This window comes from Polypterus senegalus, chromosome 12 (assembly GCF_016835505.1).
Source record: "Polypterus senegalus isolate Bchr_013 chromosome 12, ASM1683550v1, whole genome shotgun sequence".
In the NCBI taxonomy this organism is placed as follows: domain Eukaryota; kingdom Metazoa; phylum Chordata; class Cladistia; order Polypteriformes; family Polypteridae; genus Polypterus; species Polypterus senegalus.
Window position 1 is genome coordinate 163,098,779 of NC_053165.1, and position 16,473 is coordinate 163,115,251.

Genomic DNA, 16,473 nt, shown 5'->3' on the forward strand with positions numbered 1-16,473 from the left:
CGCTGGCCCTTCTTGTCCCCAGCAGCCCCGTTTCAGACATCCAATAAGGGCAATCCCCTTCAGGGCTGCTGGGAAATGGATTCCTTCCAGTGGTAGCACTGCTGCATGCTGACATATAAAAGTATTCATTGTGGCTTTCTTTATCCATTTCTCGCATAAGTAATACAAGCGTCACATATTCCTAATCATAATTAGGTGATACATTTCAAGGTCTCACATTCCATACTCTGTGTCACTGTTCCCATCTTTGCACCTTCACAACAGTTTTAGAATGTAAACTGTTTTTATCTTCAACATCTTCCCTCAACACGCAACACACCGGAAATTGGATGTTCTCACCATGATGATTTTCTCGCACTGCCACCTTGTGGAATCTTCCAAATTTACATAAAGTACATGTGCAAGTACAGTACAGCCAGTACATTGCTTGCAAGCATATGAGTCGGACAGTGTCAAATATATCTTCACAATTCCAAGTGCATAACCCAATTGATAAATGAAAGATGACCGTTTTACCCAGCCAAAACGTCAAGGCTTTCAAAATGAAATCCAAATATATTTTAAGTTACAAACAAAAAGAGCATTCATTTGATTAACTTTGAATATAATGACGTTTTATTCAAATTATAGATGAATATATGGGTTTTTTCGCTGCATTTCCCTGTAGTTTTACTTTTTTAGTTACTAGTTTTTATCTTCTAATGTTAGGCTTTGATGTGATCTGGGTATCTGGTTTGTTGCTGAAAGCAGCCTCTAGAAATTGTATAAATGGATTCTAAATTTGTAAGTGATCTGGCAAATCAGAGTGCCGGTTTTGTCTCATCTGCCTTTTAGACAGGCAATAAATTTGGAGTCACAGGTAAAGCAAAAGAATCTGAAGGCTACCTTATGTTTGTATCACCTGGAAAAAAGGGTGCACTGTGAAACTTAAACACTGTTTCCACATTCTGTTTGCTAGCACTGTGATCATAAGCAGCTTTGCTTCACTTTGTCAGAAAGGACAAAGGCTGGGAGCAAAATAATGATTCAGAACTGGCCTGCCTCTGCTATACTGTGGAATGCTCAATCGCTTTCTGATAATGTGAATGAACTGTTAGCTGTCATACCCAGTCATGGCCCTGCAAATCGGGACTTGACAACTGAAATGATTCACTCTGTTACAAATAGTCCAGTGGTGAATCATTCTGACTCGTTACGGCAGGGGCCATTCTACACAACAAGCTGGGTCTGCCTTTAAATGTAAACTTGTGGCAACTGCCTTTATACTTCACCTACATGCCTGTTATCAGACAGCAACTACCCTCTTATCACTTCTTGGGTATGTTTGAGCGTTGATGTTAGTCGATAGTTGTAATGTCTTGAGCTTTTGTAAAGTCTGCATTCCTCCTTGGTGTCAAATAAATGTCTGTCTGCCTGCCTGCCTCTGTCTATCTATCTTATGCTATAGTAGTACTTTATGAATAAACTGGACTTATCTGTAAAAAAATAAAACATGGCATGTTAAGGTTTTCATCTATTACAATTTTATCGAATACAGAATATATTTTTAACAAGATGCATATATTTATATTTTTATAAAACTCACTTTGATGCTTATTGATCTGTTTTGTTATCTGAAGATGGGTGCATTGTTCTTTATTATTAGATTACTTAATTTTACATTAACTTTGAGCAACTATCTTAATATTATTTTACTTTTATAAAAACATTTCAGTATTTGAGGTCATTCTTTTCATTCCTACTGTGGAATAGTGGCATGATTTTAACTGATCAAATTTGGTTTAAGTTTTGAAAAAAAAAATAGGCACAAATATTTAGACATCTTTCACATTTAAGCCTCTGCTTTTAACTGAACACCAAAAATCGTAGATGTTATATTACAGATTCAACCGGAGACTAAATTTAATGTTGGAAAAGAAAGCATTTTGATAGGATTTCAGGCATAAATATGCCTTGGACAGGATTGAATGAGATTAATGTCCATTGGTTTGTCCTTGTAAGTGAGAAAGCAGATTGCAGCTTATAGCATGCAGGGTACACAGCGTCGATTGCTTTTTTAAACAGATGGCACATTCCTTTGAAGGAGATAGTGCATGTGTCTTGTATTTTTAACCAGACATGGCAAAGAATGGCTTATGTTAAATGGACTTATTTTGATGCTGTTATGCCAGTAGCAAAAATGCAAAACATCTTATTATCATCCATCCAGAACTTAGTTACAAAAAGCCTGTTTGTTTTTCCCCAAACCAACTGCCCCCGGTTGACTGCTAACATTATGTGTTAGAGAGCACTGCTCAGATGTTAAAAGGTTTCCAAAGCATTGAGATTTGTCAAATAGTAAATAAGCATTTCTTTCTTGAAAACAAATTGATCAAAATAATTTAATCAAAAACTAAAAGTTTTAAGAGCAGTGGAATTTATCTTTCTAAGCTAGAGGACTTGACTCTATATTCATTATTAGAAAAGAACTTGGAAGGAGTCATTCACTAAGATTTTACAGTATAACCTGATCTAAAACACCAGAGCAAAAGACTTAACTGAATCTGCATTAAGACATATAGAGAATTGAGACAAAAGAGCCCAGAGTCGATACCAGAATACCAAAAACAAGACTTTCAAAGAGCACTTGCTTACTGATTGAGTCTTTGACAAAGCAGCTCATGCCACTGCATTTCAATTTATCACCTCTTATATGGAGTGCCAACCCTAGCATCTGGCAATAATCCCATAGCAGATACATTTTAAATGGGGGAAAAAGAATTCTAAAAAAAACAAAAAGTTAAACGCGTATATGGGGAAGATAAGTTCAAAATGTAAAATTCTCATAAACTTAAAAATGATTCAAGGCACAAAAAAAATTGTCAACTGGTAACTTGTTATGTACAGCTTACCTCCCATAAGCAGTATTCATTTTGGAAGTCTTGATTTTTACATGTGCAAACAGAGTCCCGGCTGCAACTAATGAACAAGAATGAGATTCTAATTAACTTAGCTGTATAGTTTTTTTTTTGTTGTTTTTTATTTCGCCTTATACAATTTCTTGTATTAGGAATTTGTTAGTTTTCGCATACCCCTTTGGGGTCAGAGCGCAGGGTCAGCCATTGTACAGCACCCCTGGAGCAATTACAGGTTAAGGGTCTTGCTCAAGGGCCCAGCAGAGTAGGATCTCTTTTGGCAGTGATGGGGATTCAAACCGGCAAAATGATAAAGGAAGGGAAGCTCTATATATGGCCAGTTATTAAATCTGATTGTAAACACACACTTACTGCTCAGTAAGAATGTTTTTGTTATCCATTTTTTTTTCAGCATTTAACAGCTTTGCTATGTCACCCTTTTTATCCTGAATATCCAAAATTAATAAGAGCAACATAGCACAGCTTCACTGTCCATTTCTTAACCCACTCATTCAGGACAGGGTTGTTTGGCAGCTGGAGCCTATCCCAGCAAACCTGTTCCTGTTTAAAATTCCCATTCCATTCACTTTCACTCTTGCCCCTGCATGTCTCCCTGGTAGGCCTTTTCATGTTACAGAGTGAAGCATTCCTGTCACTGTTACAAGAGAATACCTGTGTAATGTCCCTCCAATGAAGTAAGAAGTGCGGAGAGAACTAGTGACGGCATCACATCGCCCTCTAATCCTTCTTTTCCTCTGCATTTCCATCTTTGAACTGTAGGATGAACTTGCACTTGGTTCAGGGAGTTAAACGCCATGTATGATTTTTCAGGCATCTCACATGTTTCTCACAGCATTTTCACACAATGCTGTAATAAAGGGAATTTTTATAACCAAGAAGAAATCTTTTGGAATTTGTACACTGCAATACATTCAATGGATTTTCTTCATTACTCATTTTTTTGACACAATACCCCTGTCAGCTTCATGTATGTTTGTTTTGTTGTCCGCACATCTACCATGTAAACTCGTGTGTAAGTTCTCCCGTGGATAAGTTTGGCTTGATTTTTACCGTATAATTTCCGGTATTTTATAATGTTGCTCGTATAAGTCGAATATGATAAACTCACGCTATTGGTCCAAGAGATTACGATCTGTATATCATCTGCTAATGCCCACCTGAGTGAGTAACCACGGAGCACACGGCCTATTTTTTCCTATGTATTGTGCCAACGTGACCAAACAGTAATGCCCGAAGTATTCCAGGGCAACAATTGCACGGTTGTGTGTTTTTTATATCTCACACCTTTATCATAAGAGCATCCCTTATCTACGATGGAGCATTTGAGCAGAAGAAAATGTGAAGCTGGTTTTAAATTATAAGTCGTTGAAGTGGTGAAAGAAATCGGTAACTGCCCTACTGTAACAAAATTCGATGCGTCTGAGAAACTGGTGCAAGATTGGAGGAAGCAAGAAGTTGTAAAAAAAAATAAATAAAATGTTGCATTTTTGAATAGGCATATATGTTGGGGTCTGATTTTATGATCGATTTTTCAGGTTTCAAGACTTGTACATGAGTATATGCGGTATGTATAACTTGTCTTTTACATCACGTGATAAGTCCGCCCAGTACCTGGTGCTCGTAGGTCAGTATTCACCCAGGGCTGTTTCAGAGAAGTGGAATCAATTTAGTTAAACCCGAGGACTTTGGGGGGTTTCATACATTGGGAAAAAAGGACATTGCTGATAGTGCTGGGTTGATGATGTACACAATTACTCGAGTCTTTCAGTGAGCGACTGATATTGGAAATTGCATACTGCCATTTACCTTTTGTTTGCTTAATAAAATTGCTCACAAATGAGATTCTGTTTCACAAACCTTTTTTATTATTTTTTTTCCTTTTTCATCTTTCTCGTTATTCATTATTTCAAAGCAAGGACTTTGTTTTCAAAAACCATTTTTCTGTTTTTCTTTTTCTCAAGTGCATTTTCTCTTTATTTCTATCTATTGCTTGCACATTCATTTGTAGGCCTGTCTTATTTAAATGATGAACGCTTGTTGACATTATATTCTTTTCTGCAACATGAATTGGATCTGCAAGAGAGAGCAAGTACTCCTTGGTTTTTGCCATAAATGGATGTAATTACTCATTCCTTATTTAAAATCTCCATTTCGTATGGGTAATTAAAGAACAAGAGCTGTTTGAAGTAGAGGGAGGTAGGCAGGCTGTGTAATGTGAGTTGAGAACAATTCATAAATATGAAAGAGAAGGAAACGACCAACATGGCATATATGAAGTCTATAGTGATGTACTCTGTATCTCCTAAATGATGATTCATAATCTTTGGCCTTATTTTAAATCAGCATAAAACCAAATATTCTAAAGATACAAGTTACAGAATTAAATAAATACATGAATACAATGTACTGGGAGACATTTTATCATAATGCTAGCATTTTGTTACATCAGAATAAAAAGTACGCCTATGTGTTCTCTAAGGCTTTTCATCCTAACACCTATCAGAATAAATTTTATGTCACAATTTTTTTTTTTCATCTGTCCATTAATGAGTGGAGCCAACAAAGGAGAAGTATGGGCCAAAAAAGTGTTTCTTCTTCTTCTTTCAGCTGCTACTGTTAGGGGTTGCCACAGCAGATCATCTTCTTCCGTATCTTTCTGTTCTCAGCATCTTGCTCTGTCCCACCCATCACCTGCATGTCCTCTCTCACCACATCCATAAACCTTCGCTTAGGCCTTCCTCTTTTTCTCTTCCCTGACAGCTCTAATCTTAGCACCCTTCTCTCATTATACTCGGCATCTCTCCTCTGCACACGTCCAAACCAACGCAATCTCGCCTTTCTGACTTTGTCTCCCAACCATCTAACTTGAGCTGAACCTCTAATGTCGTCCTCATTTCTAATCCTGTCCATCCTCGTCACACCCAATGCACTGGTAGAAAGTCTTATGGACAGGTGAATCAAAATTTAAAATCTTCAGTTCACCATGCAGTGTGTCTTGTATGCCATTGAGTTGGTGTGACGCCAACTGTCAAATGTGGAGGAGGAAGTGTGATGGTCTGGAGTTGTTTTGCTGGAACAGAGTTGGTGACTTGCACACAGTGACTAGCATTCTGAATCAAAAAGGGTTACAACAGTTTGACTGTTAGACAAGCAAAAGGTGCAGGCTACTTTCAAGCAGAATTTTGTGCACCTAATGATTTCTTAACTTTTCTTTTAATTTGTTATTGTTATATTTGTTCTATGCTTTGATTTTCCTCATACAGTCAGACATTAAACTGTGAGCTCTTCCATAAAAACTGAGGTGTTCTTAAACCTTTGACCAGTAGTGTACATTCATATATACATAAATATTAAAACAAACAAATGTACAAGAATTACTGAAAAGAAAGAAAACCTTTGTCTTGGCTAATCAAAAAAAGAGCCGTTTCAGTCCCAGTGAGGTATTATAAAGACATATTACTATAAGTATGAAGGAGCTCCAGGACCTTCTGTTTGGCAATTCCTTGGCTGAAAGTCCACATTATTGTGTGACATTGCTAATAGTGGCACTCAGTTTTGTCCTCATTCTCTCTTCCACTACTACCTCCAGCAGGTCCAGAATGCATCCCATAACTAAGCCTGTCCTTGTAATTATTTTGTCGATTCTGTGGTCTTCTCGTGAAGTGATGTTGCACCCTCAACAGCCTCTTACAACTCCCATGTGTGCTAGGTCATCTTCCAGTGAGCCATGCATTTAACTCCTACCAATAGAAAGAGGGGCCCACGGGGCATCCAAACAACATGCCCATACCAACTTACCTGGCTCCTGTTTTTCCTACTGAGCAGTAGTTGTACTTCGGGCTTCTCCTCAATTGTTGATATTCTCATAAAAAAAAATAAGAAATAAAAAATTATTGACTGTTATCATTTTCCATTAATGTGAAGTATGTGTAAACCGAGGTTATCACAATCCATCCATCCTGCAGATACACGTTACCTAGTTCTTGGTGATGGCGTGGGAGCTGATGCAGTAAGTTTGAGGTGCCAATCAGGGCACAACCTGGCAAACACCTGCACTCAATCATACGGGCCAATTGTAATTTTCCATTTACCCTAACGCAGATGTCTTGTGGATGTAGAAGGAGGATCAGAGTACAGGAGAAGGTAGAAGTTAAATAGTCAGGTGAATTTATGTAACTATTTTTTCATGAATATGAGGAAAAAGTATATAATTCTTCAATTTATATAAAGAAAGAAATGTTGGCCTTAAAAGGATGCTTAACACATGCAAATGGGATTTCATCTTGAATTATTATGTGATTTGATATGCTTTTGATTTTTACTTTTGTATTTTTTATATAATGATGAGGGAACATGTTTTCAGGTTCACGTTTTATGTTTCATCTGATATTGCATAAAAGATGTCAACTGCTCCTTCAGTTTTTATAGAATGCCTGGCATAAGTAAAGCACTTCTGGTCGGAAAACTAATTAGAATGTGCAGGTAAAAGACAGTTGCTTGTCATGGCTAATCTCCACAGGAAGCTAAATGGCACAGTTGTGGTTTATCATAAATTAAAAATCTTCCATCACAGATTTAGAAAGTGCATTTCATTTTGGTTGAAGAGTCTTCAGTTGTGTTCCCTTGGAAGCTCGTTCAGCTTGTCACTAATAAGATTCCTTTTTCTAAGATAATCTTGAAAGGCACCACTATGCCCTTGGACCCCTGCTGTGCCAACTGTTTGATTTTTTTGTTTGTATGTATAAGAATTTAACTTCCCAAGTTTCTAAGTCTCTGTGTAATCTGTTTTATACTGTAGTAATGTATTACCAAGAATCACTTTCTGTGACATACTGTGTTATTCATTACAAAACAAATTTTTAATCTCAACAAAGCATCCAATTTACCTCCCTTTTTCTTAGTTTATTTGAAAGCGGCTCAGGATAAATTCCCAAAAAAAAAAAAATACAAGTTTCATAAGCATGTAGTAAAATCAAGGCGAGTGCTCTTTGGAAATCCAATATTGCAGATAGACAGGATTTGCCAAACTATTTCAGGGTGAAGGGTATAAAGTGGTCAAAGCTTTATTATTGTGAAAAACCACCTTATGTATGAAATAAAAAACTGATACCCCGTAGCCAAAAGTACGGATGCAGAAAGGCCTGGAATTGAAAATGCTGTTGTTAAAAGCATCAGTGATTTTATAGTGCAGTTAACATATTTATTAATTTCTGTCCTCTACACCCCTCATTAGTTTACTGTTGACTCATCAGCAGAAAATGTACTAGTTTGATACATAATGAGAATAACAATGAAAATGGCATATTGCGTTTGCTTTTTCAAAAGAGTTTTTAACATTACCGGAATGCGAGTTATGCATATTCGTCTTGGTGAGTATTCATTCTCTCAGTAGTCTTGCAGGTTTCCTTTAAAACGTTTTAGATCTGTGTACTTCTGATCACATTTCAGGCTAAATTGTAACAGCAATGGGGTTATCATTATGCAGGCCATTTAATTAGACTGTGAATGTACAAAGCCTTCGGGCTTATTAAAAATACAATATTCAGAGTGTTAGCAGTTTCCCCCACTTTGGTAAAGCAATTACACCGACCTTTTACTATTAATGATACATCTGCTACATAGTGTAACAAAAGCAGCCACATTAATCTTTCATTAAAGACTTGATAACCATTATATATTTAATTCTTCCAGTCTTTTGGTGAAGTTTTAGCACTCAAGGCTACCATATTGTCCCATGAGGATGCCAGATTAATTATACTAAAGCTTGCAGCAAAAGCCCCAGGTCTAGAACTGATTTTCGTTTTTGTCCTGTAGACTAATTATTACTTACAGTTCAGCTGCTAATGAGCTTGTAAAGAGACATCACTTTTCAAGAATAGGTTGGTTGTGGCTTATTTTATTTTGGTTGTGTTATATATACTCTCCCCACTCTGTTATGAGAGATTATTACTGTTGTCGGTGCAAGTATATACTTGTTATTATCATTATGTATTATTTGGCTAACTATCCAAGGTGACTTATAAAATCTGAGACAAAATTGGTTACATTTATTTTGTTTTTCCATTTGGAACACAGGCAGGTGAAGTGACATGCCTATGGTATCACCGTGGTTTGAAGTCCAAAGCCCTAATCACCACGCCACACGGCGTACCTTAATCCTGGTGTATACTTGATGCGTCTGCATGATGAGAATGATACCCGACATGGAGATACGTCAGCTTGCGCGCACTGCTCATGGAATTTTCCTGACCATGCAGTGACGCGGATGTGGTGCAGGATATTGGCAGTGTGGCATAGTGGTTAAGGCTTTGGACTTCAAACCTTGAGGTTGTGGGTTCAAATTCCACCACTGACACTGTGTGACCCTGAGCAAGTCATTTCCCTGTCCTGTGCTCCAATTGGAAAAATGTAAACAAATGTAACCAGTTGCATCTAAATGATGTAAGTCACTTTGGATAAAGATATTTGCCAAATAAATGTAAATGTAAATAAAGGTAATATAAATATATATCCAAAATGGAAAATGTTGATGAGAGGTTGATGGCAGATGTGATGAAACCTGCCTTTAGTGGACCCCAAAATGATGAGTGAACAGGTAGGATGCAACAAGTCCAACACAGAAACTCACAACAATGTCATACTCGCTCTCCCTTAGCCACTTTTTGGTCTGATACTCCGTCTCCCTTTTCTTTTTTTTTAATTTAATAAAGCTAATAACAACAAATGCTGTGAACTACCCGATCTGTGCTGCATGACTGCCACAGTAAACATCTTTCTCTGAGTAATCATGTAAACTGTTCACTTCTTCTGCTGTAAAATACGTGAGAGTGACTAAACACCACCTCCTACTGACTAAGAGAATATTCACATGCTGATTGAACAGACCGCCACAAGCATAAATACACTTTGGTCACTGACAGCTTGAGTGCTTTTCATTGTGGTCTGCGTGCAAACTTCACGTGGGAAGTATAACTAGGCTTTCTGTAGCTTGTGTTTCCAGTGAGACTGTTTTATTGAACACGTTAAGTCAAATGATGACCGAATAAACAGATTCTTTAGTGTGTGTGCAGAGAGGATTTTTTTATGAAGTTTGTACTGTACATTTTTCCTTTGTTTGTATTGGCCTTTCTACCACTTTTCAGAGATGAGCAGTACAGTATAGAATAATTATCTGAATGTCCGAATGCAGAGGTGCATGTGTGTGTAGGCCCTCTTTCCCTCCAGACTTGTTCCGTGTTGGTGACTTCCTCTGATCCCCGTATCAGTAGCACTAACTTCTTTGGAGTTAATTTGTTTTAACTTCTAGTTTAGTTATCCTCCCCCTCACCCACTACTAGGTCTGTAAAATCAGTTCCCTTCACTTTTTCACATTTTGTTACATTACAGCTTTGTGCTAAAATTATTTAAATTCATTGGTTTCCCTCATCAAACAGAACTTGGTATCCTAGAATGACAAAGTGACTAAAAAGCTTTTAAAAACTTTTTCCACATTTATTAAAAATTTAAAAATGAAAATATCACATTGACTGAGATATTCAGGTCATTTTGTCGTCTTAGGTTTGACACAATAAGCTTTGCACATCAGGATTTGTGGATTTTCTGATATTCCTCTCTCCAGCTCTGTCGGGTTAGATAGAGACCATTGGTGGTTGGCTGTTTTCAGGTCATAACAGGCAGTCATTTTCTATCCTGCTTAGTCCTGAACAGGACTACAGGGGTCTCTGGGAGCCAGTCCCAGCTAGCACAGGGTGCTTGGCAGGAACAAACTCTGGTCAGGATGACAGTCCATCACAGGGTGAACACAGGCAAGGCACACACACACCACAAACTAGGGCCCATTTAGGATCTCCAGTTCACCTAACCTGAATGTCTTTGGACTGTGGGAGGAAACCCCGGTGAGAACATGCAGGGAGGACCCAGGACACAAACTCTGGTCTTCTTACTGAGAGGCAGCCGTTCAACCACTGCACAGTCTGTTGAAAATGCAACATACTTAATCTCATTTCATCTTATTCTTGTACTTAAACACATTGCAGGCTGAAAACCCAATATTAAGCAAGGTGTTGTGGAGTTGCTAGATTGTAATCAGTCCACCTTAATAAAAAACATAAGTGTCTGTGTGTCTGTCTGGTTGCTATTTCTCTATGGTGCATTACAAACAGTTTTAGTAATAAAATTCATTGCATTTGTCATTCCAATAGATGGTGCATGACAAGCATTAACTCTGCTTTTACGAATCCCAAACCAAATGGCATATGTCAGAAACATACTGTATGCACTGCATGGTGCACTTTCAAACGTTAACACTGGGGTCTTCTGTAATTACTTAGATTTCAACTGGTCCTTGATGGGTAGCACACATGGTTTGTTACACATTGTGTTTCAATTCAGTTCTCCTAAAGAGCAAAGTATTTAAATAAGTGTACAACAGTGTGCACATAAAACCCATTGATCTTCAGTGTACATGTGCATTAGGATACGCTGAGCAAATGCAGCCTTTGTAAGGCATTTAAATCTGTAACATTTGAGTCGAGTGCAAGTACTTGTAAACATCATCGCTTCTAATTAATGTTGACTTAATTTACTTTCTTACTGTGTCTTTTATTTTTCTATTCATTATGTAAAGCAGTTTGAGCTACATTTTTTTTGTATGAAAACGTGCTATATAAATAAATGTTGTTGTTGTAGTGGTTTAATTCTGCTTGTATTGTAGTGCATTAGAATGTTTTACTAGATTACATATCATCTGTAGGTCACTGTAAAACAGCTTGTACATATTATTGAATGACATAATAATTAGACAAATTAAACAAATTAGTATTTATGTGTAGATGATTTTTCATTAACTACATGTTATGTGCCCTTGCAGTAATGTTCTACTATATGAAATTAAAGACTATACAATGTGTGGTATAAATAGGAAGGTCTATTCTGTGTTGAAAATTAGCACTGCAAATCAATTCTCTTCGCACTAATTGGTTTGCATGATTATTTTCTCCAGCTTCAATTTCACATTCGGTACTGGCATTTATTAAGAGATCTGCAGAAACCTTTGATTAAACTGTTGCCAGCTGTAGTTAAAATTCATTATTATGTTCTTCCATAATTTACAAAGCTTGCTTTAAATGTTTCATTTAAATTGCAATGATAACTTGCCAAGTTCAGGTAGCAAATATTTACAATCCTGGGGTATTGAAATTCATAACCTATGGTTTATAGGAAATCTTATTATTTGTACTACTGTACTTTATAACGAATGATTCACTTGGCAATTAAGATTTTGCATGCAACCAAAGCTGTTGTGTTCTCCAAATAAATAGGGCTGTGTCATTTTAAATGTCAATTTGAAATACTGTTGAATTTCAAACAGACCCCCTGTCTGTAGGTGTAATTCATTGCAGTACCTGCCTGAACATTTTTCACAATTTATTATTTCCCCTATAGTTACCTTATGGATGGAGCAGAATCAAACTCGGAGGAATCCGAAAATGAGGATGGAATTACAGATGAGGATGATGACCCACCTAAGCACAAAACTCCTATCAAACAGGTGAATCATTGCAAATTTTTGCTCTTTAGCCAGTTGATGACTTTGAGGATTTATGATCACAGTGCATTTCCAGTCACTTGGTTGTAAATCTTCACTTATTTTGTGTTTTGCGGCATTTAAAAGTAGCATTTATTATAGTCATCTGCTTATTGTAATGTACAAGACAATCTCATTAAGTATATGTACAGTCAAGCTCAAATCTTTCCTGAGTAGATGATTTATTGACAGTCTCTGCTGTGAAATCTTTGTTTGTTTACTCCTCATAACCTGGAGATAGTTGTGTTGGCAACCTGCTGAAGTGGACATTCCAGGCCATGTTTTTATAGCTAGTCCAGGGGAATCTATAGACACTCACAGGGCATTTGTCTTTGTGTCTGCACCCTAGTCTTGCCCCATTGGGCCATGCTGGGTATGCACACTCACACCCAGGGTCATCCTAACTACAAGCCCAAACTGTCTCTCAATCCAGGGAAGCAGCAGTACTATTCTAAGCTCCTCTAACAACTATAAAGAGAGTGAGCCCACAAACCTCGTTTCAGCTGCCTGTTCTTGTAGTCTCATTCAGTTGGTCACTACCGAGTGCCTGTGACCATACATGTGGACAAGAGTATGGAGTGACCTGTAAATCAAAAAAACTGTGTCTGCTGTACCAATCATTCTCATAATCCCCTTGTTTGGAACAAAAAGTTTGAAATCACTTTACTATGATGTACAAACAAGCACTTAGTTATGATAGCCCTTACTTAGGTTGATGAGAATTTTCATTTTACCCACAAATATCTGTTTTTATCTCAGTCAACTATTGTTAATAAAAAACACTTCTACATTTCTCATTCTTTCGAATTAGATTAGTTTAGATCAACTTTATTAATCCCATGGGGAAATTCAGACGCATACAGCAACAGAAATATAAAAAGCAAGGATACAAACTCACAGGACAGATAATACAGCCAATCAATCAATAAAAAAAAATAAAAATAAATACATTTCAGAATGAACTAAGAGTATTTCAGGAGGAAGTATTGAATTGCCTGATAGCCATAAGCAGAAAAGACCCCCCAAAAGTCATTTCTTAGCAAACTGTGACTAAAAGTTCTCCAAGGAGAAATCTGTATGCTTATGTTTCATACAGTAATCTGCCAGCCAATTGCTTGTTTGAAATTTAAGAAGGTGAAATGGTTGGTCAAAGTTGTACACCTAAGTGTGTATTAAATCATTTTTAACTGAACTTTATTTTTAGAGAAAACATTCTATTCACAGAACTAACTGATAAATATTAACAGGATACTTCTCTGGCCTCCACCATTCCTAAAAATCATGTTTTGCTTTACAGCAAAAATTTGAAATTGAGCAGTTTACTAGTTCAGTTACAGTCTGTCCCAGTTGTAATTAATCACAGTTGTTTGATATCAATACCTAAATCTGTCCTTCGTCAGTAATGCTTTAATGAGTCTGATTTAGTGCAACTTTGTCATGTAGTGAATTAAACTAAAGTTCTGTCTGTCTCTGGTCTTCAATAAACTAAATTCCAGTTTTACAGAATTCTAGAAATCCTGGGCCTTCACTCAGATAAAGCCACACCTGGCTCAGTTTAGTTGATAAAAATTGAATACTACTTGACTTAAACTGACTCTAATTTCAAGTCGGCTCATTACATCTTTATGCTCTTTATTTTTGTATACTATTCTCAAATTATGACACTTGCACTCTTGATTTTTACCCTTTGCAGAAGGTTGTTTCTCCTAGTGCTGGGTCTGCAAAGTCCAAACATAATAAAGTCTCACAGCCAGCAATTTCAGAAAAGCCTGGTCCCTCCAAGCCGATGGAATCGAATGCCTCCAGAAATCCAGCAGACAATCATGAGATGGCAGAATCATCAGATGAAGGTCAAGCAGGTAGAAATGGTAGCTGTAATTCAAGTATGACATTATTATTTAATATTAATATTTGTTATTTTGACTTAATTTGTTTATGTTAATCAAATAGTTGTTATTAATGTTTTTAAACATATTTATTCAACATTATCCCTCAGTATTATAATAACTGTTAAATGCTTCCAAATTTTAGTCTATAATTTTGAAACCTTGGTTAGAATCTTACCTTGAGTGAGGGTCTGTTCCTAAATTTGTACATTTGTCCTACAGTTGTTTTGGTCTCATGATTCAGGAATAATATATGGCTTATGGTGTTTTCACCATATACTGAACTATTTGAAGAAAGCATAATTATACAGTACCATAAACCAAAGAACCTGTCCAAAATATTATATAGTATAATATTACTTTGAAAATCTGTTTATTCATCCATTGTGACTGAAGAGCAAAGGCATAGCCAAGCAATATTGGAAATAAGGCAGGAACCAGCCATGGACTAGGCACCAGTCAATTGTGGTATTTAATAAAACATATATTGTTGTCTTATTATATAGCTTTAATTGTACTTAAAATGTCTGAGTCACCCATCCATTTTTATATTGGATCTGGCACAAGGTAGGGAACAAATGTGGAGATGGCACCAGTTCATGGTAAGATATACACTAATAACTAAACAGGCACATCAGTGGAATGTGAGACTAAAACAATTGTACAAATGGCACCTCTACCAGGACTTGTATTCAAGAATCAGGAATTGAGCATTGAGGCCCAGTGCCATTCCTGTGTCAGTCTTTTCAGACATTTTTGTACCAGTTCGGGGCTCATTTTGTTCCAGGACACACTATATTAGTTTAGGCAATTGTATTTAGACGTATTGAATAACAGCAGGTATTCTTGTACATTGTGCAGATCAGCGACTTGCATGATAATCAGTCAGGATGTTCAATGCACACCACAGACCCACCCAACTTCAGCTTCTCTACTCTATTCAATAAATAATTCAATGTGTGTGTCCAGATTTATGGACATAAACTCCATGAAGTGTATGGGAAAGGCCTTGGTGGTGAGCAACAGTGTATGTATGTGGTGTTTTCTTTCATAACTGACTGGTAGGCAAATGTTCTTTTCTCCTTTGCCTAGTCCAGTAGTTTGCCATTTGCTGTTTAAGTGGGCTAATGGTGGTCTTTTTATATCTGTGGTTGAAAAATGAGAAATACTCTGTGCCAAATTTGACTTCGGATTTACCTTTATCACAGTGCGTAATACTGTAACTGAGATTAGGTTTAACCTTTATGCTTGCAGAGCTTAGCCATTGAGATTTAGATCCGACTCTCTTGCTTACAGCCCTGTTTAGGTGAGGGTGAACAAGAAAACTAACAATGCAGTTGAGCTCAAGCAGCAGAGTTTGTTCAGTCCTGGCGGCTAAAGCCACGGTTACTGACTTGAGGAATCATACTTTTATATTACTACAGCCCTTCTCATTGCACTCAGTGTTTTGTGGTAAGGGAGTCCGATTTGCCTTATTTTTACTTTTCACAAATTAGCTTGCATTTCATCATTTCTGTGATTCTTTTGTGGTTCATACCATATTAATATTTATGCACTTCAAGAGGAATTTTAATTAAGTAATCCTCTAGGAGAAGAAAATAATACTTTGCCTTTTGTGACACATCTTGTTTGACTAATCCAGTGGAGTTTTAAAAGGTTATGTAGACATGAAAGTAACTGTACAGAACTTAATTTTATTGCTGAAGGTTACAAAATTAAGATGTTTGTAAGAAAAATAATTATGTTTATAAAACTTTCAAAAAGACTTGATAGCAACTGTTACTGTAAACTGAACAATTCAGCCTGTAGATTCAGTTAATTCAAAGCATTCCCTTGATTTCCCAAGTACTGCACATCTACACACACATAATGGAAGCGATTTGTTACTTTTCATAAGCCACTTAGCAACACCTATGTCCCACAAGCACAAATAATTTGGGTAAGATTAAGTACTCTCGATATGGAATGTTTCTGAATCATGAACCTGGTGACAGACGGCTTATCTTTTTAATCCTGCTGAGTATAAACAGGGCTGTGGACCACCGTATTGTAGCAGTTGGACATGTTTCAGCATAAATCAGCCCTT

The 16,473-nt window shown here is 36.9% G+C and overlaps 1 protein-coding gene across 2 annotated transcripts in view; it reads left to right on the forward strand.

Annotated features, from left to right (window-relative positions):
- Positions 1 to 16,473, forward strand: part of xrcc1 (X-ray repair complementing defective repair in Chinese hamster cells 1) — a 69,296-nt gene that overhangs the window by 27,124 nt on the left and 25,699 nt on the right. The window contains exons 11-12 of one of the 2 annotated variants that reach the window (XM_039770597.1): positions 12,360 to 12,465; positions 14,195 to 14,369. In XM_039770597.1, coding sequence (XP_039626531.1) covers positions 12,360 to 12,465; positions 14,195 to 14,369 — 281 coding nt within the window. The remainder of the gene's footprint in view (positions 1 to 12,359; positions 12,466 to 14,194; positions 14,370 to 16,473) is intronic. The other variant, XM_039770598.1, reaches the window with a different exon arrangement.